Raw genomic sequence first — 26,426 nt, 5'->3', positions numbered from 1 at the left:
TGGAATAATGCAATCATAGTTTTGCTGCATAAGAAAGGAGATAAATCAGAAATTGGAAATTATAGACCAATTAGCTTGTTATCCCATATCTACAAGTTGTTCACAAGGGTCATTACTAACAGATTAGAAAGAATACTTGATGAGAATCAACCGAAAGAGCAAGCTGGCTTTAGGACAGGATTCTCAACTATGGATCACCTTCACGTAATATCACAGCTAATGGAGAAAGCAAATGAATATAAAACACCATTATGCCTGGCATTTGTGGATTATGAAAAGGCATTTGACTCCATACAGCATAAGGCAATGTTTGGGGCACTGGAAAGACAAGGCATAGATACTCCATATATTATGATTTTGAAGAAAATATATGAGAGTGCTACATCCTTTATTAGACTAGACAAAGACAGTAGGAAATTTAAAATCGAGAAAGGAGTTCGACAAGGAGACACAATATCTCCGAAGCTGTTTACTGCTGCCCTTGAGGAAGCTTTCAGAAGATTAGACTGGTCGCAGAAAGGAGTCAATGTGAACGGAGAGTACCTAAACCATTTACGATTTGCAGATGACATTGTGGTCATAAGCCACGATCCCAAAGAATTAGAGGAAAATCTTAATCAGTTATGCACAGTTAGTAAGGATTTTGGACTAAAGATGAATATGGCTAAAACAAAAGTAATGATGAACAAGTATGCCACGGAAAGGGAAATAATGATTGAAGGAGCAGTAATTGAAAAGGTTGAGTCATATACTTATCTGGGACAAGTTATTAGCTGTAATAATGATAAATGGCTGGAAGTCAAGAGAAGAATAAATTTTGGATGGATAGCATTCAGGAAATATAGTCACATACTGAAGAGCAATATCCCAGTTTGTCTGAAATGTAAAATAATGAATCAATGTATACTCCCCACCATGACTTATGGAAGTGAAACTTGGGCACTCACCAAAAGAATGGAAGAGAAGCTAAGAACTACACAGCGAAGAATGGAACGAATTATATTGGGAATCAGCATGTTAGATAAGAAGAGAAACACATGGATTAGGCAGCAAACTCAAGTAAAGAACATTCTTATCAAAACTAAAGAACTAAAATGGTCTTGGGCAGGACACATAGCTAGAAGACATGATGAAAGATGGACTAAGAAAATAACAGAATGGTACCCAAGAGGAGCTAGAAGAAAACCTGGAAGACCAAGGCAGAGATGGATAGATGAAATTCATGAGTTTTTGAGTAGTAAATGGATGGCCAGTGCTCAAAACAGAAGGAACTGGAAAGTTGCTGGAGAGGCCTTCATCCTGCAGTGGATTGAAAATGGCTGATGATGATGATGATAGCGTATTTCAAGTCCTTGAAAGTTGAAAATTTCAACTTTCAAGGACTTGGAATTCACATTACGATATTTTCACAATACCTCCATTTATCTCTACAGATGCAAAATAAGTTTCCATATTTTTTTCAGTTTGCACCAGCTGATAAAAACTTACTTAAAGTCGAATTTGTGTAAATCGAGTACAGGCATACCTCGATTAACGAATAGGATGCGTTCCACGAAATTACTTCGTTAAGCGAAACTTCGTTTTCAGAGGTAAAAATACTATGGCCAGAATAGGGATACGTTCCTACGTAAAGAAAATGAAAAGCTTTTTTTCGAACAAAGAAAAGTTTTATTAAATAAACAGTCAACTTACATACAAAGTGAAATCACATTTTAAAATATGAGGTTAAAGTTGATTGTTTATGCTTTTTTTCTCTTTCATTTAACAATTGCCTATACGGAGTTATTGCATTTAACACTGATCGCTTAACTATAACACTTCTTCCTAAATCAGGATCATTTTCACTAAAAAAATTTAAAACGTTTTCAATGTCATTTAAGCACCTTTTTAAATCTTTGGTTGTTAACACTTTTTCGGCAGGAACTTCTTTAACTTCGCCTTCATTATCTTTGTCTTCGTTGCTAACAAGGTTTTCTAAATCTTCCACTGAAAAACCATCATCTTCTGCATTCAATAAATTTCTAACATCCTCTTCATCGACATTTTCGAAACCTATTGATTGAGCCATCTGGATAACTTCATTTCTAATTTCTTGGATGTTATTTTCTTCTTCTAGTACAACTTCTGGCCATATTTTGCGCCAAACTCCATTTAAGCATTTCTTAGTAACTTCTTTCCAAGAACTATCAATGTTTTCAATTGCGTTTTTAATGGTGTAGTTTTTCCAAAAAGTTTTAACTGTCATTTCCTCTTTATCCTCTAGTTCAGGTAAATTGCTTAAAATTCGACGCAGATAATAAGCTTTAAATGATGCTATTACTCCCTGATCCAATGGTTGAATCAGGAAAGTTGTGTTTGCTGGAAGAAACACAACTTTGACAGGAATGCATGTGTCCAACGTGTTAAAATCAGTAGGATGTCCCGGAGCATTGTCTAACAACAAAAGAGCTTTTTCTTCAAGGTTGTTTTTTTTTGACAATACCGTTTTACTCCAGGACAAAAGTGGTTAACAAACCAATCAGTAAATAACTCCTTGGTAACCCACGCTTTTCTATTTGCTTTCCATATTACAGGTAAATTCATTTTTATGTTACCTTTTAACGCCCTCGGATTTTCTGAATGGTAAACTAATAACAATTTTAATTTATAATCGCCAGAGGCATTTGATCCAAAGAGTAACGTTAAACGGTCTTTGGCTGCTTTGAACCCAGCAGCTGATTTTTCTTTAATAGAAATGAAGCTTTTTGTTGGTAGCCGTTTCCAGAACAAACCGCTTTCGTCAACATTGAACACCAAATTTGGTGGAAAATTTTCACGTTCAATTATTTCCTTTAGTTTTTCTGGAAACTTATTTGCAGCTTCTCCTGTTAATTTTACACTGGCCCGTTTTTTTAAATTTCTCGAACCAACCACGAGAAGCCCTAAAGGTTCCCGTAATTTCTTCAGTTTGTTTAGATTTCAGGTGATTAAACAAAAATAATGCTTTTTCTTGAATCACAATTTGACTTAAAGGCATATGACGTTGTGACATATCATCTATCCACAAACTTAACATTTTCTCCATTTTTTCTAAAATTGGATTCCTTAAGCGAGTTAATTTTGCCGCTGTAACATCTGTACAATTCTGAGCAGACTGTTTTATTTTTTCTGATTGACTAAGTATGGTTGTTAAAGTTGATTGCGCTAATCCTAAAGAATGTGCCACATCGGATTTTCTTTCGCCGCTTTCAACACGTCGTACGATATTTAGTTTAGTTTCCAAAGAAATTGCTTTTCTTTTCTTTGATTCTGACATTTTAATTAACTAAAACAAAAATATTTCTATTAAAATTTACAAAATCTACGTTATGTAATGCTACAAAGAACCTACGTCGATTATTGCAATGCGCCACACTGAAACAACGTCAATCATGTAAACAACAACTAAATTATGCGATTGACGCGAAAAACTGTTATAACAGACACGCCCGCAGCTCGGGAGCACTCGGGAATACGTAACGAGTCGCCGTCAGTCACCAATCGAATGATTGTCGGGCGTTGGTCTTAAATTGGAATATTTTTTTATGTTAAATGGGGCTTGAAATTGCCGACTTCGTTATATCGAGGCTTCGTTATCAGAGGTAACGTTAACCGAGGTATGCCTGTATTACGTAAGTCAGGGAGTTCCTGTATTTCATCTTAACTGGATTCCACTGTACTGGATGTCAGAAATTGAAAAAGTTCTTTACCATTTAAGAGGTGTGTTTAACATCGCCACTTGATATTCATATGTTAAAAACATATGATAAATATGAATAACTTGATATCCATATGTTAAAACCTCCCTGGGGATCAACAATACATGTGCTGGAAGTCTGGTGTTAATCTGACTTTTTTCTTCTGGAGTAATGTGTTGGTCTGACTTTCTGAAGTGAATTGGAAATTTATTCTGAAACCTTCCAGTGGATTAAAAGAACATTTAGTGCCATCTGGTGTTTCCTTTTCGAGTAATCACTCAGAGATCATAACATACTTCCGTTTCCATTGGTTTGATTTTAATGAAATTTGGGTTGACTTGACAAGTCTTTCTAAAAGGACCCCAATATAAATTTCATGACATGCTATCTGCTGGGAGTCTAGTTGTTAAACACAGATGGGCAGATAGATACTCATTGTAAAGATAATAGGTTATATGGCAAATGCACTTAAAAATAGTGCTTAACAGTGTTAGGTAATGAATAAATAGAATTTCACTGCATTTTATTTATACATTTGACTATGTATCCTCTTTCATGTACTTATACTACTTACTTTATTAAAAAAAACTAAAATATTGTGTTAAGCACAGTATTTTAGTTTTTGTGCTGCTGCTGCTGCTGGGGCTTATTGTGTCCAGACCTTCAGGAGTGACAACTACTATGTATTAAATTTGGCTCCTACATAAAGAGAATGGTATTTCATCTTTCAATTTATTTAGTAGTTATTCTTTAAAAAAAAATAACTTGCCAACTCTAGTTGATTGTGCAGTTAAATTTTATACTACACAATTTACAAACCTATTTTGTAGCCACAAATACATATACAAGGGATGATCATTTAATTTGCAGACTGGTGCAAGAAAGATCTTATCTTAATTGTTATTATCTGAATCTTCTGTGGATTTCTCCTCAAAATATTCTCCCTTGAACTTTGCACACACTTTTGATTTAATTCTTCCTGCAAGCCATTTTTTAAAAGACGGAAGTGCTTCTGTTGTGGCTCTGCGAGCATAGTTGTCAGACAGCAAACATGTGGAAACGGGAAGAAATCATGCGGGGCTAAGTGCGGTGAATAAGGGGGATGTGGCAGAACCTCAGCACCTGTTTCACCTATCGCTGGCTGCACAATATTAGCCATATTGGGCCTGGTATTGTCTTGATGGAGAAACCACTTCACACCAGAAAGTTCTTAACATTTCTCATGAATGGCATGGCAAAGTTTGAATCTGAGAACCTGAGAGTATGCTTCCTTATTCATAGTTGTTCCACAAGGCACAAAATATGTAATAAGAATGCCTTTTATGTAAAAAAAACAAGAACCACTTGTTTGTCAGCCGAGCAAGAAGCTCAAAATTTCTTAGGTCTTGGTGAATCAGAATGCTTCCACTCACTTGATTGTTGTTTTGTCTCTGAATCATAGTGAAAAATCCAAGTTTCATCACAAGTCACTATACAATTTAAGAAGTTTTGACCCTGTGTTTCAAAATGATCAAGAAAATCCAGCAGACACAGATTCGCGACATTTTTCAGGTGATCTTTCAAAATATTGTGAGTACTACTGTATGAAATGGACATTTTAACAGCTAATTCACAATGTGCAATTCGCTTGTCTTCATCCAAGATTTCCTGGGCTTTGCAATTTGCTCAGGAGTTCTTGAGGAGGAAGGCTGACCAGATCTTGGGTCCTCTGCAACAGATTCACAGCCTTCACTGAATCACTTGTACCATTTAAATATGGCCATCCTACCAAGACACTCAATACCGTATGCTTCATTCATCTCTAACTGTTTCCAATGCACTTAAGCCCAGTCTGACACAATAACGAATTGCATATTGCTGTTCAATCTGTATGGCTGACACTACTTGCTTAAAAACAATTGTCAGTGACACACGGCTAAAAAAAACTCCCTTCACGAAATACTAGCTCAACAAGTACTGGCATGCACACAGAGTCTGCTCAGTGATCAGGGAGAGGCACCTCTAGTGGCAGTTATGGAAAGTTTGCACAATAAACATAAAATCTTGCATCAGTCCGTGAATTAAATGATAACCCCTCATATATTCATGTTATTGCTAAAAGATTCAATATTCCTTACATTTCATGGGTAACCCTTTAAAATTGTTTTTATTGGCCAGCTGCTAGATAGTCCACCAGATCAGACATATTGATAATTTTCTAAGAAGCATCCAAGTCAGGTCCTTTGCACCATAAAAACCAAAATCAAATCAAATAAAAGTCAAGTAGTGTATAATCTCACTGCTTCTACTCTTCCTGCTCATGACTGGAGCAAGTCCAAGTAAAGTGTAGTAGGAAAGGAGGACTACTGAGATTGTGTTAGGTTAGGTCAAGGAGCTGCGTATATTCTTGCCATGCAATGCTATATTTAATGATTGTATCATTGATATTCAAACTGATAGAAGCAACTTATCTGTTAAAAGATCTAAACCTCACTGGTATCTTTCTTCCATGTCCAATCTTAGTCTTTTATAATTTGCCATTACAAGAAACACCAAATGGGATGATCTGTGTTATTTTGATTCCTCTTTTCCTTGGTTGGATTACTGTTTTAAATCTTCTGATCTTAATAAATTGTGCTAACATGATCTGATCTTCAGATCATGTTAGCACAATTTTTCTGGTAGGAATAAAATCCTTTATTTCTCATCCTATATCTAAACCAGTTTCAATAAATGTGCTAAGGCTGTTCAAGATAAGAATATATCATATTGCAATATGCTTGTATCCAGATTTCCAGTTTAATTTTCTGCCTAAACTAATTCTCAAAACACCTGTAAAAATGTTCAAGTCAAAATTTGTATACATTGATTGCATTTGATTTCAATAATTGAAGGCTTCTACTCTTACTAATGACTGAGTTCTGACTACTTGGTACAAAGGCCTGTGCTTATGTTCAACTTAATGATAAATATCATTATGTATGGTATTGGTAAAATTGTTATTAATAAATCCAAACTGAATTGTGAACAGACTAAGAGTTGTAAACTTGCTTGTCCAAGTGGTAGTTAAGCCTTCTGGTCTCTGGCCAAGCTATTGGCTGCAATTTCTACCCATCCTTGCTTTCATTTTTGTTAAATTCTGATATGTTGCTTACTCATCTAAAGATAAAACTAGTTTATTAGCATCTTTTCCTCTAACTTTTGCAATAATGATCGTGATAAATTTCCTCCTATTACACCAAAGACATTGCATTCGACGCTTTCTTTGGTCTTTAGATAGGATCCTGATCTCAGGTTGTTGTTTCCCATTTATTCTTGTGCCATTGTGCCTTAATGATTGCACAATTTTGTATTCGTGGGCCAATTGGCATGTTGTGTGGACAGAAAAACCTGGAATAACCCCCAAGGGAAAAAACCCTACTTCTTCCACCTGAGATCAACTAACCTCAGCCTCAATTGAAGGAGGGCTTTAGAAATTCCTCCAGTCATTGATGGGACTCAAATCCAGGCCTCTCAAAATGAATGACAAGTGGTAACACCATTATACTGTCATGGAGGACTCCTTGACTAGTCAATATCCATTAACTGTTCAACTCCAGAGTCATTGAACTAATTTCTACTTCCTTATTTATTTTATCTATTTTCCTCTTCCACTTCTGTTTATTTTGGACAACTCTCTTCTACACATATTTCCTGAAAATTAAAATCTAAGGCTTATTCAGCAAGTATCTTCTGTCTTTTCTGTCAACTAAGTACTATAGATAATGGTAATCTCAAACCCAAAAGGTTTGTGTTTGGGATAAAAAAAAAAAAAAAAAAAGAAAGAAAGAAAGACAAAACTAACTGTATAATTAAATAATTTATAAATTGAAAGTGAAAGGTCTAGTGAACATTCTCAAATTAACCCATTTATGCCTAGCATCCTTTATATAGTCTGCCTAAAAAATATTCATAAAAAATGTGCTTACAGAGAAAATGGAAAACTGCTATGCCTTCATGTTCCAGGAGTCTTTGGAGAAAATATAATATAAAAAATTGTTTTTGACTTTTAAGTGATAGGTTTTTTGTTGCCAATTTTCAAATAAGCTAAACTTTTGAGTTTTGATTTTCACGCATAGTCTATTCACACAGGTAAGTGTTTTAGTATTTGCCAGTTCTCAAATTATCATTTTTTTAAATGTTTATTTTAATCAAAAAAGCATTAAATTTTAACCAGTATAAGTTTTAAATTTATCAACTGAAATGTGCTTGAGTTACATGCATTTACAAATCGGTGTCCTATATTTTGAATGCAAGGCATTCGCATAGAAAAATGTCTGATGGCAAGGATATTACAGCCATATGATTCTTTCGGTTTACACATGGATTTTTATCCTGTATCCAGAATAAAAACTTGGCACCAGCAGCATGGTCTGATGCTCAGAGTATGGGAACAAAGGTAGCCCTAGGCTTCCACTACACAAACACCCCAGATCCAGGATAAAAACTTGGCACCATTCTATTGGGTAATGGAGTTAATCCCTCTCCTATAAATTAACTGTTGGCAGTGCCTCTATCAGCAGTTAAGAATTTAATCTTTTTGTATTTACCTAAAATTTCCTGTTTTCTATTGTAATGGCAATTCAAAACTTAATACTTTTTATATGATAACCTTTATGGAAAACAACCAGGTAGTGTCCTTCCCTAACTATAATACATAATTTTTTTTTTTTTTTTTTTTTTAGCAGAATGGACCATAAGACAGTTCTATAGTAAATCCAAAATTCCCTCAAAACTAAATGACATTTTTGGATTCAACTGAAGATGGCTCTCTATCCATGAAGGATAAAGAAAAATAATTTTTTATTACTATATTACCACCAGAGAGTGCAACCGTGAATATTACTGATGAAGGTTCTGTTGAAGAAGGTGGGCCAGGAATGATAAATAATTTGCCTGGAAGCATGCTTAATGTCCAAGCTTCTTTAGATGATTCTTCAATCGAAGATGAGGAATCTAAATCCCCTCTGAAGAAAAAAAGGAAGGAGTAGGAGTGGGAGGAGTAGACCGAATGGACCAGAATATATCAAACAGAACTGGTATTTGAGGGGAAAAAATGGTATTCTAGCCTTGTTACATATTTGATCGATGTAGCTGTGAATAATGCCTGGCAGCCACATAGCATATGCAAAGGCAAAGATGCAATGGACCTATTAGATTTTCTTAGAACTATAGTTAGATTTTATTTAGAGAGATATTGCAATATACTATGACAAGACCACCAAGGAAGACCACAGCAAAACTTGAATGAAAGTCGATTTGGCATATTGACACTGGTAAACTTCATTGCTATTGACATCAAGTGAACTGGTACACTTGATGTCAGTGGTTTAACTGTTCATAACCTTGCTCAGGTTGCTGACAAATTGAATAGATACTATTTAAGGTATCAACTTCCACAACAACAGATGGAAGTTTGTTCCAGCAATCAACCACTTGCTAGCTAAAGAAATTTCCACACATATCTTCTGCAGCTGTCTTTCCTCAATTTGAATTTATGCCTCCTCATGTACATAATCTGAGCACATTGGGTTGTTCCAAGAAAATCAAACACAATGTTCGCACCGTCACATGAAAACAACAAGATGTGAGAAATGTAATAAAGGGTTACATGTGAAATGCTTCAAGGCTTACTAAAATAAAATAATTTGTTTTCGTAAGATATTTTCCTAGCGTCCTATATAGAGTGAACCTTGTATTTTCATTGTAAATCATATTTTCATGAATAAAATTGCATTTCTCATGTCATTAGGTTCTAATTGCCCTTATTTCTCATATAAATTTAAAATTCATAAAAAACCCCGAGTTTAGGCATAAATGAGTTAATAATTGTCAAGGTGTAGGGAACATCCTCAAATTAATAATTGGTAAAATAAAAACTTTTGCACTATTTTTTTTCATATAGAGTGTTATTTCTTAATAACACTCCTGTATAATAACATTTCTTAATAACAGATACAGAAAATGAGGAGATTGGACCATGTTAAGGCCATCCAGTATTAAGCCAGAGAGAGAGAGAGAGGAGGGGGGGGGGGGTATGTGCATTATAAGAAGAGGAAACAAAAGTTTCAATAACTGCAAAGAGAGGAATTTTTCTTTGTGTTTAATGAAACTATACAGAAAGATTTGCCAGAATATATCTGACAAATCTGATTGATTTGTCAGATATATTGTAGTTTAAAAATTACCTATCTGACTATCTGAAAGTAATAAAGAAAAGCTCTTCTATTCAATTTATTTTTGAAACTTGTTTCTCTTCTTGTAAGCCACACATCGCTCTCACAAAATGCCTTTACGTCTGTATAATTTTTGTGGATTGTTCTTCTATAACTCTGCTTAAGTTATAGAAGCATTTTCCACAAAAATAATAGATATAAAGGCCTCTTGCAAAGAGTTAAGAAAGTTGTCATATTTCATTTCAATTGTCGAAGTAAACCATGATGAAATGCAAACTGTCATACAGTTGTTTGTAGAAAATTGGTCTATTTTATTGTTTCAGAGTGCAGAATCATTGGCAGATCCAAACATTACCACAAGAGTACAAGGCAGATATGACAGCCTAGTGATGCACAATGAAGCGAAATGGTTAGTTAGGAATATGCAATCTAGTGATATTTGAACCAGTGCAACAATATGACAAAAGTAGTTGATGCACCATGGACCACCTACCCAAGACAAATAGCTAAATGGTCCATTGCAGATGCACTGGAAATAACTGCTGGTGATGTCTATTTTCACCCTACGTAGGACATACATAGGCCAAAATTACATCTAGAGTACGAGACCCACTAATAGGATGTGTTTTCTAGCTATGAGTACTTTTTACCACTCCCCCAGATGACACACTCCAGTGCTTATTGGCACTTCTCAGTGGTAGCTAGGTATTAAAAAATGATTCACAGCTAAATAATTTCCTAATTTTATACTGTACTGGGGTATATTAATTGATTCTGAGTGAACTGTGTTTTGATTTACTGCGTTGCAGAAGAGAGGAGAATAAATGTAACAAATTTTAGTAAGGTGAAGCAAAAAGAGTGAGTGCTATGATAGAGGGTTAGGTTCTTAGCAGCTCTTGACTCCTAATAGTGATAAAAACAGAAAAAAAAAAACAAGATTTTATGGTTTTAAAAAACTAATCATCAAACAAGAGTTGATGATCCTGCTCAGGTCACTGACAAACTGAATAGACATTATGCATCTACATTCACACATAAGGAATTGTTTAGGGACAGGAATTCTAACAGGGAGCTAAAATGACTTTCTGATAACTTGGTGTATTATGGCTGTGTTCCCTCTTGTGCTGTAAAGTCCCAACAAATAAACATTGTGATAACTGAGAGGAAAGTGGAAAAGAAGTTAAAGCCAAACATAAAAAAAAAAAAAAAAAAAAAAAGGACCTTGGGCGAATGGGAAATATCCATTTATATTATGGGAAGCAGCTAAAGAGGCAGAGAAACCTCCAGCCATAATTATGAAAACATCTTTGAATTCAGAGGTATTGGAAATGTGCAGATATATCCAGAGTTTTTACAATGAATTAAAGAGTGACACGAATAATTACAGTTCTGTTAGCTTGACTTCTGTTCCAGGGGTAATAATGGAGTTTCTGTTCCAGGAAATAATGTAGGACCATCTAGGCAGGAATGTAATTACAGTGGACCCCCACTTTATGATATTAATCTGTTCCAGAGACACCATCATATCGCGAAAATATTGTAATGTGAACCCATTAACACATTGCTTTTTGGTAATTCATTCCAAAACCTCAGAGGTTCAAATTTTTGCTATATAACAGCTATTTATCTCTCTAAAAGGTAATTTGTATTTTGGAAATTGTACATATTCATTAAAAAAAAATTGATCAAAACTAATACTGTATATGGAAAGACCACATAGTCTGGTTGGAGATAATCGTAAGTTCGTCCCATCATAAAGTGAAATAAGTAGGCACCAGTTAACATGATCACTGGTTAATGGAATGATTAAAATGCATTACACTTTCATTGCTATCATATGTTTGTTATAAGAATCAATTTTGAACACCTTTGTGATATGTTTCTAAAGCACATTTCTAAATGGGAGGTGACATTTCTAGAGGTCACAACCATAAAACAATAAAAACAGTTTGCAGTTTCCGGTTTATTGGACTTTTCTGTTAGTGCAATCTATTATAAACAGGTAATAAACTCGATCTTATTGCATTGGTGGAATAGCTGGAATTCTGTGGGTTTTTACGTTATTATGACAAAATGCGTTTCCCCTTCCGTGAAAGCTTTAGTCATCTAAAAAACATAAATAAATTTTCAGAATCTTGTCTTTATTCCTATTTTTTAAGCTTTATAAACTTGTTACTCCATATCTCACTTGCACTTATCATGTTAGTTGTAATTTGTGGGGGCCATGTTCTTTGTATTGATTACTTATCTTTTTTACTGTTTTAAACTTTACAACCCCCCCCCACCCATCCAAAATGCTAGTGAACAGAAATACCAACTAGTTATTATGTACATATTACAGTACGTATTAATTAAGCTATGTACGTAAGTGTAAATTTATTTTTATTTTGCTAACCTGTGGAAAATATTCTTCTGCTTTTCATGTATTTTTTAATTGGTTATGAAATAAAGTGTAAATTTGTGATCTTTACTTTTACAGCCTGTGGATAATATTCCTCCTAATTTGGCTTATTAGAATTGCCATTAAATAGAATTAAAATTCAATTCACAAATGTGATCACAATGACCGATGCTTACCACATATTGTATAGTGAACAGTATTTATAATGGACAGTCCATTGTAAGGTACTTTGATCGTATAGTGAACCAATTGTAAAGCAGTATACTGCTGTATACTGCAGTCATGTTTATTAAAAAGTGATTTTGTCTGCCCAGTCTGATTGGATACTGTGATCAGTAACAAATGAACTGGATGCAAAAAATAATTTTGACATCTTATACAGTAGGCTCTCGATTTTCCAGGATAGATGGTAAAAAACAAATCCCGGATAATCAATTTCCCAGTTAATCCAAAAATACAGAAGTCCCCGACATACATAAGAGATACGTTCCAGGACTTCTTGCTTCGTCGAGTTTTACGTAACTCGGGAATGACTAGTAACATATTGCTGCTATATTATTATTGACAAATCTGAATTCAGCGCGATACTTGTTTGACCATTTTCATGCATTCTTATTAGTTTAATTTTCTGATCCAAATCGATCGCTTTCCTTTTCTTGGTAGATTTACTAGTACCACTGTCACTTATTCTCTTAGTTGGCGCCATGATAACGGTCAAAATTCAATTTTCTGAAAAGAACTTAAATTATTATTATTATTGCACATGGTGCAAGGAAGCCTGAGGCTTGTGTGTGTGTGTTGTGATGGTTGTTGTTTGCCGGCCCTGGAGTCTTAGCAGCCGGGAGGCAGGGAGCAAGCTACCTGCATACCGAATCCCGTCCCTAGCCACATGGAGGTGCTCCAGGAACTATCTAAATTACACTAAGTGGGATTCCAACAAGTGGAATCCCGGTTATAATAAATAAGGAATGGGGAGGAGAAAGTGGGAGAAAAGAAAGTAGAAGAAGAAAAGAGAGCAAAACACTCTCTCAGGAAAAAGAAGAAATAGGAAAGAGGAAAACACTAGTTGGAAAACCTAACAAGTGAGAGAGCTTGAAGAGGTCAAATTTTGAAGCCCGAAGGCTTGTAATTTTGAAAGAAAGATTCCCCTGGCCGGGAAGGAAGCCCAACCTGCACCGACAAGGGAAGAAAGAAAAGTCTCAAGGAAGGAACATAGGTAATGTACAAGTGGCTGGCTATTAGATAGCCACTTAAAAGAATAAATTAAGATAAATAATAAATACTTATGGCACTGATATGAAACATAGCAGTAAACATATTAACAAATTACACTGCATAAGCAGAGAGTAAAATATACAATATTTACAAAATAAGTAATTAAAATCTTAGCTGAAAAACCAGTCAACCAAGAAATTAACAAAAATAGTCAACCAGAAGAAATGCAAAAACATATATACAAAACACAAAGAGACAATTAATTACAAGCAACAATAATCCAACAAACAGGACTCACCCAAGGCAAAGATATGCCAAAGGCAAAACCGATAAATACTGTACAAATAAATTAGTTAACCGATTCAAAAGCAATTCTAAATTGAAATCTAAGTATAACAAATCAAAATCAAAATAATAAGTTAAGTATTAAACAATAATTAATGATTATGCAGAGAAAATGTCTCTGCCCAAAGTAATCTAATCTATATACATATGTACGTAACCAGCAAGTGCAAAGCTGCTACACAAGCTGCAAAAAACAAAACTGTCTCAAATAACAAGACAAGCAGTATTAACAATAATGCATAGATAAGCATTAAAAACAACTCAACCTGCAGGGCTGAACAAAAGCTAAAACTAAACATTTCCACTGCAACTGGCAGTAGAAAAGAAAAATAATAGCAACACTGGAGGAGGAGAACAACACCTCCAACCAGTCAGCCAACAAAGCAGTTGGATCTGAGAGGGCGGGGAGAGGTCCATCCCACCCCTCAGAACCAAAAACCCATTTACGACTAAAAATGCTAGACCAAGAACTATATGGTACTAGCAAAAAACCCAACTGATTGCAGCTGCAATCAGGCAGGAAAGAAAATACAAAAAATAATCAGCCCTGCAGGAAAACAAAATTAAATCAAAACACAAGCAGCAAGAGAAGCAGCCAGCAACTCCAGCAGTAAAACAGTCTAGAGAGGAAAATCATCTCACTCAACCAGAACAGCCAACAGAAGGTTGGATCTGAGGGAGCAGGGAGAGTCCATCCCACTCCTCAGAGCCAAACAGACAACACAAGAAGAGAAAAACTGTCTCTTCAACATAATCATCAGCTAACTACACAAGTAATGTACAATATAAACACTTAAGATTAACAACTGCTGATTCAAAAACACGATAAAATCAGTTACTCTCAATTTTGAGAGCAAACAGCAAATCAAACAAAAGCACCATGATATTAACAAGATAATTACAGTATTTACAAAATACATACAATTTAACACAGAAAATCATTTCAGGCAGCCCGGACAGAGTTCGAAGTGGGAGAGGGGAGGTCCATGTCTCCCACTCGGGCAGACGAAACCTGAAACAAGTCTCCAGGAAAAGACGCAAAAACTCTGCATCCAAAACACAAGGCAATTTAGGCAAAGAAGAAACTCCTCTCAGAAAAAAAAAAAAAATGAATACAGTAATATATATAAATATTGAGAACAAAAACCTGAGAGAGAAAGGAATCACAAGAAAGAGAATAATGATGATATCTAGCTCAGGGTGCGCCAAGCCCATACTCACCAGATATGAGCCCTTATGCCGTACCAACCAAAAAAAAAAAAAAAAAATCCCAAGTTACCCTGAGAGAGAGTCAAAAGTAGAAGGAAATCGCCAAGAAAGAGAAGAATGATGATATCCAGCTCAGACCCTGGGTGTGCCAAGCCCATACTCACCAGATGAGAGGTTGCAAGGTAATAGGCACATTAGTCTCCCAATGACGACTTAAAACGCCGCTTCTTGTCGCTTATTTATGACTTGCAAAATATCTGTTTATACGTATTCTAGTTATTACTTGAATTTTATGATTTCTGGTTGATTTATTTTTTTTTTTTTTTAAATTCGGAGTCTTGAAGTGTCCTGGTTAATCTGCTTCCCGGTTAATCTGATCCCGGTAAATCGAGAGTCTGCTGTACTTAGATTTTGGGGAAGATTTTGATACTGTTGCACATAAAAGACCTTTACACATTGAAACTGTGGAATTAGGCAAGTTACTGCTTGGGATAAAGAGCTGGTTGAGTAGGAGAAGACAAAGAGTGGTTATCAGTAGGCACTGTGAACCACGAACCACTGTGTTATTAGTGGAATTTCCAAATTCAGTGCTGGGCCCATTGTTCTGTTCTGTTCTGTATTTGTTAATGATATTGATGAAGGCATATAAGGCTTAATATCTGTTTTGCAGATGAAACAAAGGTTGGCAGGGTATGCTACTGCAACAAAATCTAGAAAAATTAGGCGTATGGGCTAAGTGGTAATTGAAGTTTAATATTGACAAATGCAAGGTACTGTACAGGTATTAGTAACTGCAGAATAACATGGCAACTGTGTGATACCAACTGTACGTTATCACACTCAAGGTAGTAGAGAATGAACTGACCTACGGGTAATTTTGCAGTTAGACATGAAGTTCTCTGAGCAGTGCAGATAGGCTGCTAGGAGCTCATGGGATTTTGTCAGTAATAACATGAATTTTGCCACCCTGGGATAAAGAGATGATTAATCCTTTATATAATGCAGTAGTTAGGCCACATTGTGAATGCTGCTTACAAGTCTGGAAGCCCCATTTTATGAAGGATATGGATCTGTTGGAATGGGTACAGAGAAGGGCAGTGAGATTGATGAGGGATAAAAATGGGTGCTCTTATCAAGAAAGGTTTCAGTTCTTACAATTGCAACATCTGAAGACTAGATACCCGCGAGATCTGATTGAGGTATTTAGGGCTTTGAATGAATTGAGTAAGTCCAATGCTTAAAGTCAGACTACTCGTATGGGGGGGGAGGAGTATATCCATACTGCAACAATCATCCTCAAATTTGAGGATGATTGTTGCAGTATGGATATGTGGAATTTGCCTTCAGCGAGTGGTAGTTGATTGCTGGTCAAACTTGTATGTGGTGTTGTAGAAGTGGGTGGTTTGAATAAATTAAAGATAGAACTAGACAAACTATGGGAATTGTTTTTTTGGCTGGTTCTGTATAATTTTGCTTTCATGCATCATTTGCCACTACTAACACTGTTATTTCTAGATTGTAAAACATGTGTATATAAGTTGATCCTTGCACATTAAATCCACAACTTTGTGGATTTAATGTAATCTGTCTGTTTACATCAAATCCAAAATACAGTAAACCACCGCTATTTGCGGTGGTTTACTGTATTTTGGTAGTTATAGCGGGTTACGTTCCTGAGAAATTCCGCAAATACTGAGTTATGGCTCCCATAGTAATAAAGGGATTCCATTCCAAAGTATGAAATATATAAGAAAAACTAGTCTAAAATTTTGTCTATGTATGTATTATATGTACCTTCATAATATGACTATGTACATAGACAGTACATAGTGAAATGCAAGCATATGGCATCGAAATGAAAATAAGAAACAATTTAATATTAAATGAAATATTTATTACAAATTTCAAACAAATCTTTCAAACCAGTGCCTTTGCTAGCTAAAAAACTTATCCCGCAGTGTTATCGCCAGTTTCGCTAAAGTGTTGATAAAGGTGTTTTGCCTTTTCACGAATGATGAGTGAACTTAGGGGAATTTTATTTTGAGTTCGGTCTTCTATCCACAGATTTAAAGCCTTTTCTAATTTAACATTACGAGTTACAGAGCAAATTTTTGAAGCAATTAGCACGTTTTCATGGACACTACGGTGGGTTTTTTCTTCCGATTTTTTGATTGATCGTACCGTTGACTCATTGATTTTATAATGTTTTGCCACTGAGGAGACACTTTCACCATCAGAAATTTTGTCTAACTCAATTTTATTCACTAATGTCATCACCTTCTTTGATCTTTTCACATTTCCCTTGTTATTTGTAGCCATATTTTTGTACAGGTTAGAAAGAACTTGTCCACAATAAAGTCACTTCTTCCGTTAACACAGTCGAAAAAGTCTGTTTTACACAGCAAAATGGTAGATCTATCACTTTTGTAAGCATATCAATTTATAAATTGAAAAATTTATTCAATTTATAAGCATACAGTAATACCCCGATTTATGCGAACTCGGAGTTACGTGGTTCTTGATTTTTTCGTTTGGCAACACTGCCGCCCACTATCTTCAAGGTCGTTTTTCATATGCTATCGATATACGGTGCAACGGCGTAGAGTGAGAGCGAAAGATGAACAAAACTCAACTTTGCTGCCCCATGAGCTGCACACATATACAAGAATTTGCATTCCAACTGTCATATTTATATGTGTGCGTTCGAATTCGTGCTCAACTTTTGTCGGAAATTACATTGTTTTCACGAATAAAAAAACTTTCCAGGCTTTCAGGTTTCCAAAGACCGATTGACAATGATGGTCGGCGGGAATGCAGCTGGTGACTGCAAGTTAAAACCTCTCTTAATATATCGCTCCAAAAACCCAAGAGTTTTAAAAAATATATCTAAAATTAGCTTACCAGTGATTTGGAAGTCAAATCATAAAGCTTGAGTGACAGCTTCCGTTTTTGAGGACTGGTTTGGTCACCACTTCATACCCGAAGTCGAACGTTATTGCAGGTCTAAACAGATTCCATTTAAATTGATCCTTCTTATTAACAATGCACCTGGTCACCCTCCTGCCACCCTAAATAATTTCGACCGACGTGTGAAAGTTGTGTTTTTGCCTCCAAACACAACCAACTTGCTTCAACCGATGGACCAGGGAGTCATCAAAACATTCAAGGCCTACTACACGAGGTGTTCGTTTGCACCTCTGAATGAAGCTATGAGACAAAATAGTGAGATATCTGTTAAAGACTTTTGTAAACAATTCAATGTTTTAGATGCTGTAAGAATCATTGAAGAATCTTGGGATGAAATTCACAAAAAAACATTGAATGGTGTCTGGAAGAAACTTTGTCCATTTTTTTTCAAAAACGAGACGAAAACAACGCCAGAAACTGATCATGTCGCTCATATGATAGAAGTTGTTAATCTTGCCAGGCAATTAGATTTGGAAGTCAATGGTGATAATGTCAACGAGCTGTTGGATTCACATAGTGAGGAGCTGATAATGAATGAGCTCATAGAGATACGTGAGCAAAACGTCACTGAATTATCCGACACTTCAGACCCAGTTCCACCAGAAAAGCACATGACAATTGCAAGCTTGACAGAAGGTCTCAGCTCAATTGAAATGGACTTAAAAATTTTAGAAAACAGACCCCAACGAAGAACACGTTATAGCTACAAAGCAAGGAATAAAAAATTATTAGCTTGCTACGAAGAAATTCTGCGCGAAAAAAAGAAGGCGCTGTGTCGTCAGACGAATTTGTTAGATTTTATGAAGCCATCGACATCGAAATAACTTTTTTACGTAGCTCATTTATTTTTTTAATACATAATTTGTATTAATATGTATAAATAACTGCAATTTTATTAAATATTTTTCTTTTAAACTAGTCTTTTTGTTAGTCCTTGGTCCTAATTAAACAAAATTTATATGTATTTACATGCAAAGTTGTACCCCGACTTACGCGAATTCGACTTAAGCGATTTTCGTCGGACCCACCTATCGCGTAACTTCGGGGTATTACTGTATAAATTAAAAGCAAACGACGAAACCTTCCATGACAAGCGCATAACACATACTGAACAAGGATTAGCGAAAAACATCCACGCTCGCGATTTTGTCACCCACTAAGCGCTGTTTTGACCGGGAAAGATAATTTTAGCCACACCCATGTTTTTTTATGGCAGAAAATGTTCACGGCGCTTTAAAATTCACATTTTTTTTACGTTTCATTTTATATTAAATCAGCGACCGCGAATAGCGGGGGTTTACTGTACTATGTATTTGCAGAAAATTTTTACTGTCTGTACGTTATAAATGAAATTTCATTAATGACCATTGAATGACTTTCATTCTTTTCTTTTGAAGATTCAGAAAGTAACTCAAATACATCCAGCAGTGAAGAATCAGATGAAGAAGACAATGCATTAGAGGAATTAGAAATAAAAAAGCAACATCCAGATCGGCTGCATGAGGAATTATGGTATAATGATCCTGGTGAAGTGAGTGTAGTTTCCCTCCCCCTTTTTTTTTTGTTGTGCATGTGTTTATTTTATATATCTCTGAGAAATTATATAACAGCATCCCCCAAGTTAAATAGCAAATAGATTTGCTAATAATTACATAATGTATGACATTAAATTAATTGCATGACATTAAATAAATAAAAATTATACTGTTCCAATTCATATAAAATTACCTTCATACATTCGGTCACGTGAAAGCACATTAAAATTTGAATTATAAATGTATAATGTTCTTGTTGATATATTTATTTTATAGTGTAAATTTGATTTATTTATTTTATAATGGATGAGTTGAAGGATATATTGATGCCAGTTAAATCCACAAATGGATTTGCAAGGGAAGAAGAGGAAGAGAGGATAAGAAGTAGAATTAAAATAGCAACATGGAATGTGAGGATGATGAGGAAAAAAAGTAAAATTGTAAAAACGAATAGAATAAACTGGATGTGGTTGGATTATGTGAGATTAAGTGGAAGTAGAGAAGAGCCTTGAATTAAGATTTAAGTGTTTATATTATTCTGGTGGAGAAAAGAGTTTAAATGATAAAATATTATTAATAAAGAAATAAGGGAACGTGTAGAAAAGTTTGAATTTGTACTGGTTGAATAATGATGTATGATGCTGTGGATAAAAGCAGAACCTAGAACTGCTGGATTTTATGTACCAATTAAGAGAAATTATTCAGGGTTTAGGCTAAATAAATGTCAGATGTTCTAATGAGGCATGTGGCAGAGAAGAAAAATGCATGGGTTGCATATAAATTATCAGTTGATACGGAATCCTGTGGTTGATATAAATGTGTCTGTAATCAAGTCACAAAGGAGGTTAGGCAAGCCAAGGCAGATTATGAGAAATCTTTGGCAAAGGATGCGAAGGAAAACAGCAAACACTTCTTTAATTATGTTAACCCTAGGAGGAAAGTGATAAACTATATTGACCCACTAGATTTAATTGGAATAACTATTGGTGATCCTGTTCAGGTTGCTGACAAACTGAATAGATATTTTGCATCTACATTCATGTGTGAAAATGTTTTTAAGTGTGGGAGTAGCAGAAGTATTCCAAGATATAACTGGGAGTTAAATGATTTTGTAACAACTGAGTGGAAAGTAGAACAGATTTTGTTGAAGTAAAAAAGTAAATAAGGTAACTGGGGCTGATGTAATCTATCCAGTTATGTTAAAATAAACAGCAAAAGAGCTAAACAGTGCCTTGACCATAAATATGAGAGAATCCTTGGATTCAATAGAGGAGATGGAGATTGGATATTCACAAATTTGTCACTATTTACAAAGGGAAAGGGGATCAAAGGGTGAAGTGAGTAAGCTTGATTGTGTTCCAAAGAAAGCAGTGGAGTCAGTGGTTAAATACTTCAATCACATCTCCTTCAAGGAGACCTGATTGAAGTGTTTAAGGTTTTAATGGTCGAGTAAACTAATTGCTGATGTTATTCTTACTTTTTCTCAGGGTAAGGATGCCATTACATGTAAGGGGACATAAGGATTGTTTCAGGATAGATGTGCAAAAATTTGATTTCAGCCAGAGAGTGTTTGTTGGAACAAACTTCCATGTTGTGGAAGTGGGTTGTTTGAATAAATTTCGAGCAACCCTTGGTTCTTGAGACTGTCACAGACATTCTCTCAGATATGCCACCTGTGTTCGCTACTTGGGAGTCCAAAACACTGATGGAACTGATATTTGGAAGACATTCAAGTCAGTGGACCTAATTTTGGCAAAGTTCGGTTGGTCTGTGACAGCCAAATCCTCTGCTTTGCACTTTCACGATGGTGGGACTGTATAACCCCCAAGTGCAGGTCCTAAAATACGGCACCTAGCACACTGTAGGTGACCACTCAGGTGTGAATCAATGTAAGCAGGGGGGTCAAGGTGGGGTGCCCACGTCACATGGAGGAATGCCGCCCCTCTGTGTTACCAGGAAATACTAGGTGGTAGATGACTCTCATCAACTAGTACTACATCAGTGGTGTAGTACCACCACTTTGCTTATTGGAGGCTTGAAATGGTGGAATCCCTGTTTAGTCTCCAGAGCTAAGCTCTGGCAAACTCTCTCCCATCTCTTCCATCATGCAGTATGATTGAAGACTAGAGGTTATGATGGACATTGTGGCAAGATCCAATCTTCTTTGCATTTCGAGGGTACAGCTCAAAAATGGTGTTTGCAGGCCGGCCACTAGATACCTAGAACCTAGATGCACTGGACCGAACGGATTGGTAACTCTCTAGAAGGCTTCCAGATCAGCTAGTGTATAATCTTGCTGTCTCTACTCTGCCAGATAGTGACTGGAGGGAGTCCAAGTAGTGTATATGCGGGGGCATTGTCAAGGCCATTATGTTAAAATCCAAAATTTCATTACTTCATATAGCATGTCCCCCCCCCCCCCATCTTTTCTTACTACTGAATACACCATGAATTGTCAAACTAATAGAACAAATGTATCTGCAAAAAGATGCAAACCTCCCAAACACTTCCTTGTTCATTTCACAAATCTCAGTTCTAATCTCAATGATGTCCATTTCCACTTACAGTCTGCCAAACCCCAATACTTTTTCTGACAGAATCCCAGTTATCAGTTGATTCAACCACTTCTCATCTCAGTTGTCTGAATTATTCGCTGTATGATTCCTTTTGCTTCAAAAGTGGTACTTGTGCATATGTGCATTCTGATATTCCCTGTCAGAGATTTAGTAATTTGGAATCTCCTCTTTTCGATCTTCTCTGGATAAAAATCTCTCTACTACCACATTCTGTTAAATTCATCTGTTTGCTTCCATCATTCTCCCAACTCTACTAATCACTTAGAACCCTTTGACTTCTCTCTGAAACTTGACTTTCTCCAGTCCAACTTTCCTAACTGAGGTAATTTTCCTTGGTAATTTTAATGTCCAAACTGGCTTCTGTTTTCTAGTTGCACAAACCCAGCCGGTCGAGATGCTGAGGCTTTTGCAATTGCTAATGACCATCTGGTTTTGATAGAGGTGGGAACAAAGGTGGGCAAAACTTGTGGCCAAAGCTTTGGTGAAGATAATTGTTCTGGGAGATAATTGTTCATTTATCTACCAGGATACCAGACAATTCTAACAATGCAGCCAACACGTTTGATCTTTTTCTCACAAACAACACTTCTAAGTACATGGTTGAGTTGAGTGGTAATCTAGGCACCTCAGATCACAACCTGGCGATGGTCTTGTCTCCAATGGAGCCTTTCTCTCATGGCCATTCAAACATCTTGTTGTTTGGCATTACAAGAATGCAAAATGGGATGATCTGCAAGATTTCTTTTCTTTCCCTTTGGTCGAATTACTGTTTCAAAACTTCTGATGGCAACATTTGCTCAGATCGTTTCAGTGAAATTATTCTTGTAGGAATGGAATTCTTTATTCCACACTCTACCTTAAAATCTCATCCTTTATCTAAACCTTGGTTTTCCAAATGAATTCAATTTCCAATTGAAGCTAAGGCTTGAACAGCCTTAGCACAAATGTGCTAAGAGAAGAATGTTGCATATCGTAATTGGCTTGTTTCCAAATCTCCAGGTTCATTTTCTGCCTTCACCAAAGCTCACAACATTTGTAAAGCAGTTATTAATCAGTTGAAACTCGATTTTGAACAGACTAAGAGTAGTAGTGGCATGTGATGCAAGAAGCAAGTGTATGAGCTTATGCAGCATCAGCCAAAAAAAAAAAAAATCACACCATTCCCTCCAAATGCCTGTCCAGTTCCTCCTTAAATTTATTTAACCTATCAACTTCCACAACGACAGATGGAAGTTTGTTCCAGCAATTAACCACCAGCTGGCTAAAGGCAAATTTCCGCACATCTATTCTACATCTGTCTTTTCTTAATTTGAATTTATGCCCCCTTAGGTTCGTAATCTGAACAAGTGGAAGGATCCCGTCAGAATTCAGCGTGCTCAACCCATTCAAGGCCTTATACACTTCAATCAGATCACCGTGCAGGTGCCTAGTCTCCAGCCACTGCAATTTGCAGAACTTAAGCCTCTCTTGGTAAGAGGATCCCTTCATTCCCCTCACCAATCTTGTTGCCCTTCTCTGTACACGCTCAAGTAAATCTACATCCTTCCTAAAATGAGGCCTCCAGACCTGTATGCAGTACTCAAGGTGTGGCCTGACCATTGCCTTATACAGAGGGATAATCACCTCCTTTTCCCTGCTAGAAAAATTCCTATATATCATTGACAAAACCCCATGACCTGCCCTGGCAGTCTGTCTGCATTGCTCAGAAAACTTCATATCTGACTGCACAATTACTCCCAGGTCTTTTTAATTTTCTACCACCTTAAGTGTAGTACCACACAGTTGGTACGTTTCTCTGGGGTTACTTCTACCCATATGCAGTACTTTGCATTTGTCAAGGTTAAACTTCAGTTGCCACTTCTTAGCCCATCTGCCCAAATTATCTAGATCCTGTTGCACTAGCACACTGCCATTACTGTCATTAACAACCCTGCCAACCTTTGTATCATCTGCAAACTTCGACATTAAGCCTGATATACCTTCATCAATATCATTGATAAATATACAAAACAACAGTGGATCTAACACCGAACCCTGTGGGACTCCACTAATAACATTAGTCCAAGAAGAGCAGCACCCATTGATTACCACCCTCTGTCTTCTCCCACTTAACCATCCTTTTATCCATTGTAGCAACTTACCCTTAATACCATTCTGCTCCAATTTGTACAATAGTCTTCCATGCGCAACAGTGTCAAAAGCTTTCCTGAAATCTAAATATATGATATCAAAATTATTTTTTGCATCCAGTTCCTTTGTAACCACATCATAATATCCTATCAAATTTGTCAGACAAGACTTTCCCTTAACAAACCCATGCTGTGTCTGAATTATTGCTGCAGTCTTGTCTAGATGATCCTGAAATGCATCTTTAACCAGTGACTCCATTATTTTACCCTGAACAGAAGTTAAACTAACTGGTCTGTAATTACTCGTGTCACCCTTCGATCCCCTTTTTTGAATTGGGGATATATTTGTACATCTCCAGTCCATGGGAACCTCCCCTGAGTCCAAGGACGCTCTCATAATTATGGCTAAGGGTTTGCTTAGTTGCTTTGCCGCCTCCTTTAATATAACTGGATAGATCCCATCCACCCCAGGTGCTTTTCTTATGTTTAACTTCAACAATTTCTCCTCCACTTTGCTTTCAGTTATTACAAAATCATTAAGTATCCTGCTACAATTTGATAACCTTCTGCCATTTTCAAACCTTAATAATTCCTCATGTGTGAATGTAGAAGCAAAATACTCATTCAGTTTGTTTGCTATCTGAGCAGGATCATCAACAGTCGAACCATCGATGTCAAGTGGACCAATCAGATTCATCCCCTTCCTTTTAGAGTTTATATAAGTAAAGAAATCCTTGCTGTTTTTCTTAGCATCTTTTGCCAAGGATTTCTTGTAATCTGCCTTCGCCTGCCTAACCTCCTTTGTCACCTGATTACACGAAAGACCTGAAATGAAAGGAAATAGAACCAAAGAATCGGCAATATGGGCTTTGGGTACTTGAGAAATTTTATGATGAAATGCACCACTTGTAATCTTTCAAAGCACCACGTTTGGCGCATGCACCATAGATTGGGCACCCCTGTAGTATGGGATATAACATTGTACAGTCTGTCCTCGTATAGCACGATAGTTGTGTTCCTAGAAACCCTCGTGCAATGCAAAATCGTGCAATATAAACAACAGGCCCTATGGGAAAAGTGGGGTTAGGTGCCGACCACCCAAGATTGAACACACATTTGGAACCAAAACATTACCAAACACAATAAATAATCGGGTAATTTTAATCGTTATAAAATACTTACGTATTTTATAACGATTAAAATACGTAATAAAAAATATAATATATTTTTTTAATTATAATATAATAAAAAATAAATATTTTTTATTATTTATTATATTATAATAAAGTATTTTTAGTATTTTTTAATACTAAAAAGTATTTTTACGAATAAAATGCATATTTTATTCGTAAAAAATTTATTATATTAAATAAAATAGTCGTAATAAAATACTTACGTATTTTATAATACGCAAGTATAAATTATAATACGTAAGTCGTAATAAAATGCTTACGTATTTTATTACGTAATAAAATATTGCTAATGCTTTTGCTTCTATCGTAAGCAAACTTGTTTTTTGTTTGATTTTCTATCCAAACAGATGACAGCCGTTCCATCTCTTCCAATTCTTGTCTTAATCTAATGAATTTTAATTACACTTTGAGTTGTTCCCGCTATGAAAGTTGTTTTTATTTTCTCCGCATTCTTTATAATTGTCGGCGTTGCCTCATTTAGGTCTGTAGCACGTGCAATATCACATGGTCTTTCATTTCGCTCAAAGCGTTTCACAATTTCATATTTTTTTCTCTATCGACAGAGGCGGACTGGCCATAAGCCTTACCCGGGAAATCCCGGTGGGCCGGAGGCCGGTGTGATTTTGGCCATAAACCGTAGTATGAGGCCACCATAAATTTTCCCGGGTAAGAATTTTTGACCCAGTCCGCCTCTGTTTATCGATATTGCTTTTTTTTTTTTTTTTCTCTCTCTCTGAATCTGCAGTGTCTTCACCAGGACGCTTCCTTTTCACACCTTTTAAGTATTTTACTAATTTTTAGGGAATAAAGCGCAATTACAAAACGAGGAGGCACGCTTAATACACATAAACAAAGCTGCGCGCGTGTAGCAACTGAATAAACAACACCGTAAAGGCAGAGATACACTATTAACACCCCACATTTTACTAAAGCACATTTCTGGGGG

The 26,426-nt window shown here is 36.0% G+C and overlaps 1 protein-coding gene across 2 annotated transcripts in view; it reads left to right on the top strand.

Moving 5' to 3' along the window:
• drosha (ribonuclease 3 drosha) overlaps nt 1-26,426 on the top strand; it is a 357,699-nt gene that overhangs the window by 65,765 nt on the left and 265,508 nt on the right. For both annotated transcript variants that reach the window (XM_090389541.1, XM_090389540.1), the window contains exon 7: nt 19,445-19,578. In XM_090389541.1, the coding sequence (XP_090245667.1) occupies nt 19,445-19,578 (134 nt within the window). The remainder of the gene's footprint in view (nt 1-19,444; nt 19,579-26,426) is intronic.

Source organism: Mastigoproctus giganteus, chromosome 2 (genome assembly GCF_048544385.1).
Source record: "Mastigoproctus giganteus isolate SK-2022 chromosome 2, ASM4854438v1, whole genome shotgun sequence".
In the NCBI taxonomy this organism is placed as follows: Eukaryota; Metazoa; Arthropoda; class Arachnida; order Uropygi; family Thelyphonidae; genus Mastigoproctus; species Mastigoproctus giganteus.
This window is presented reverse-complemented; position numbering and strand designations above follow the sequence as displayed.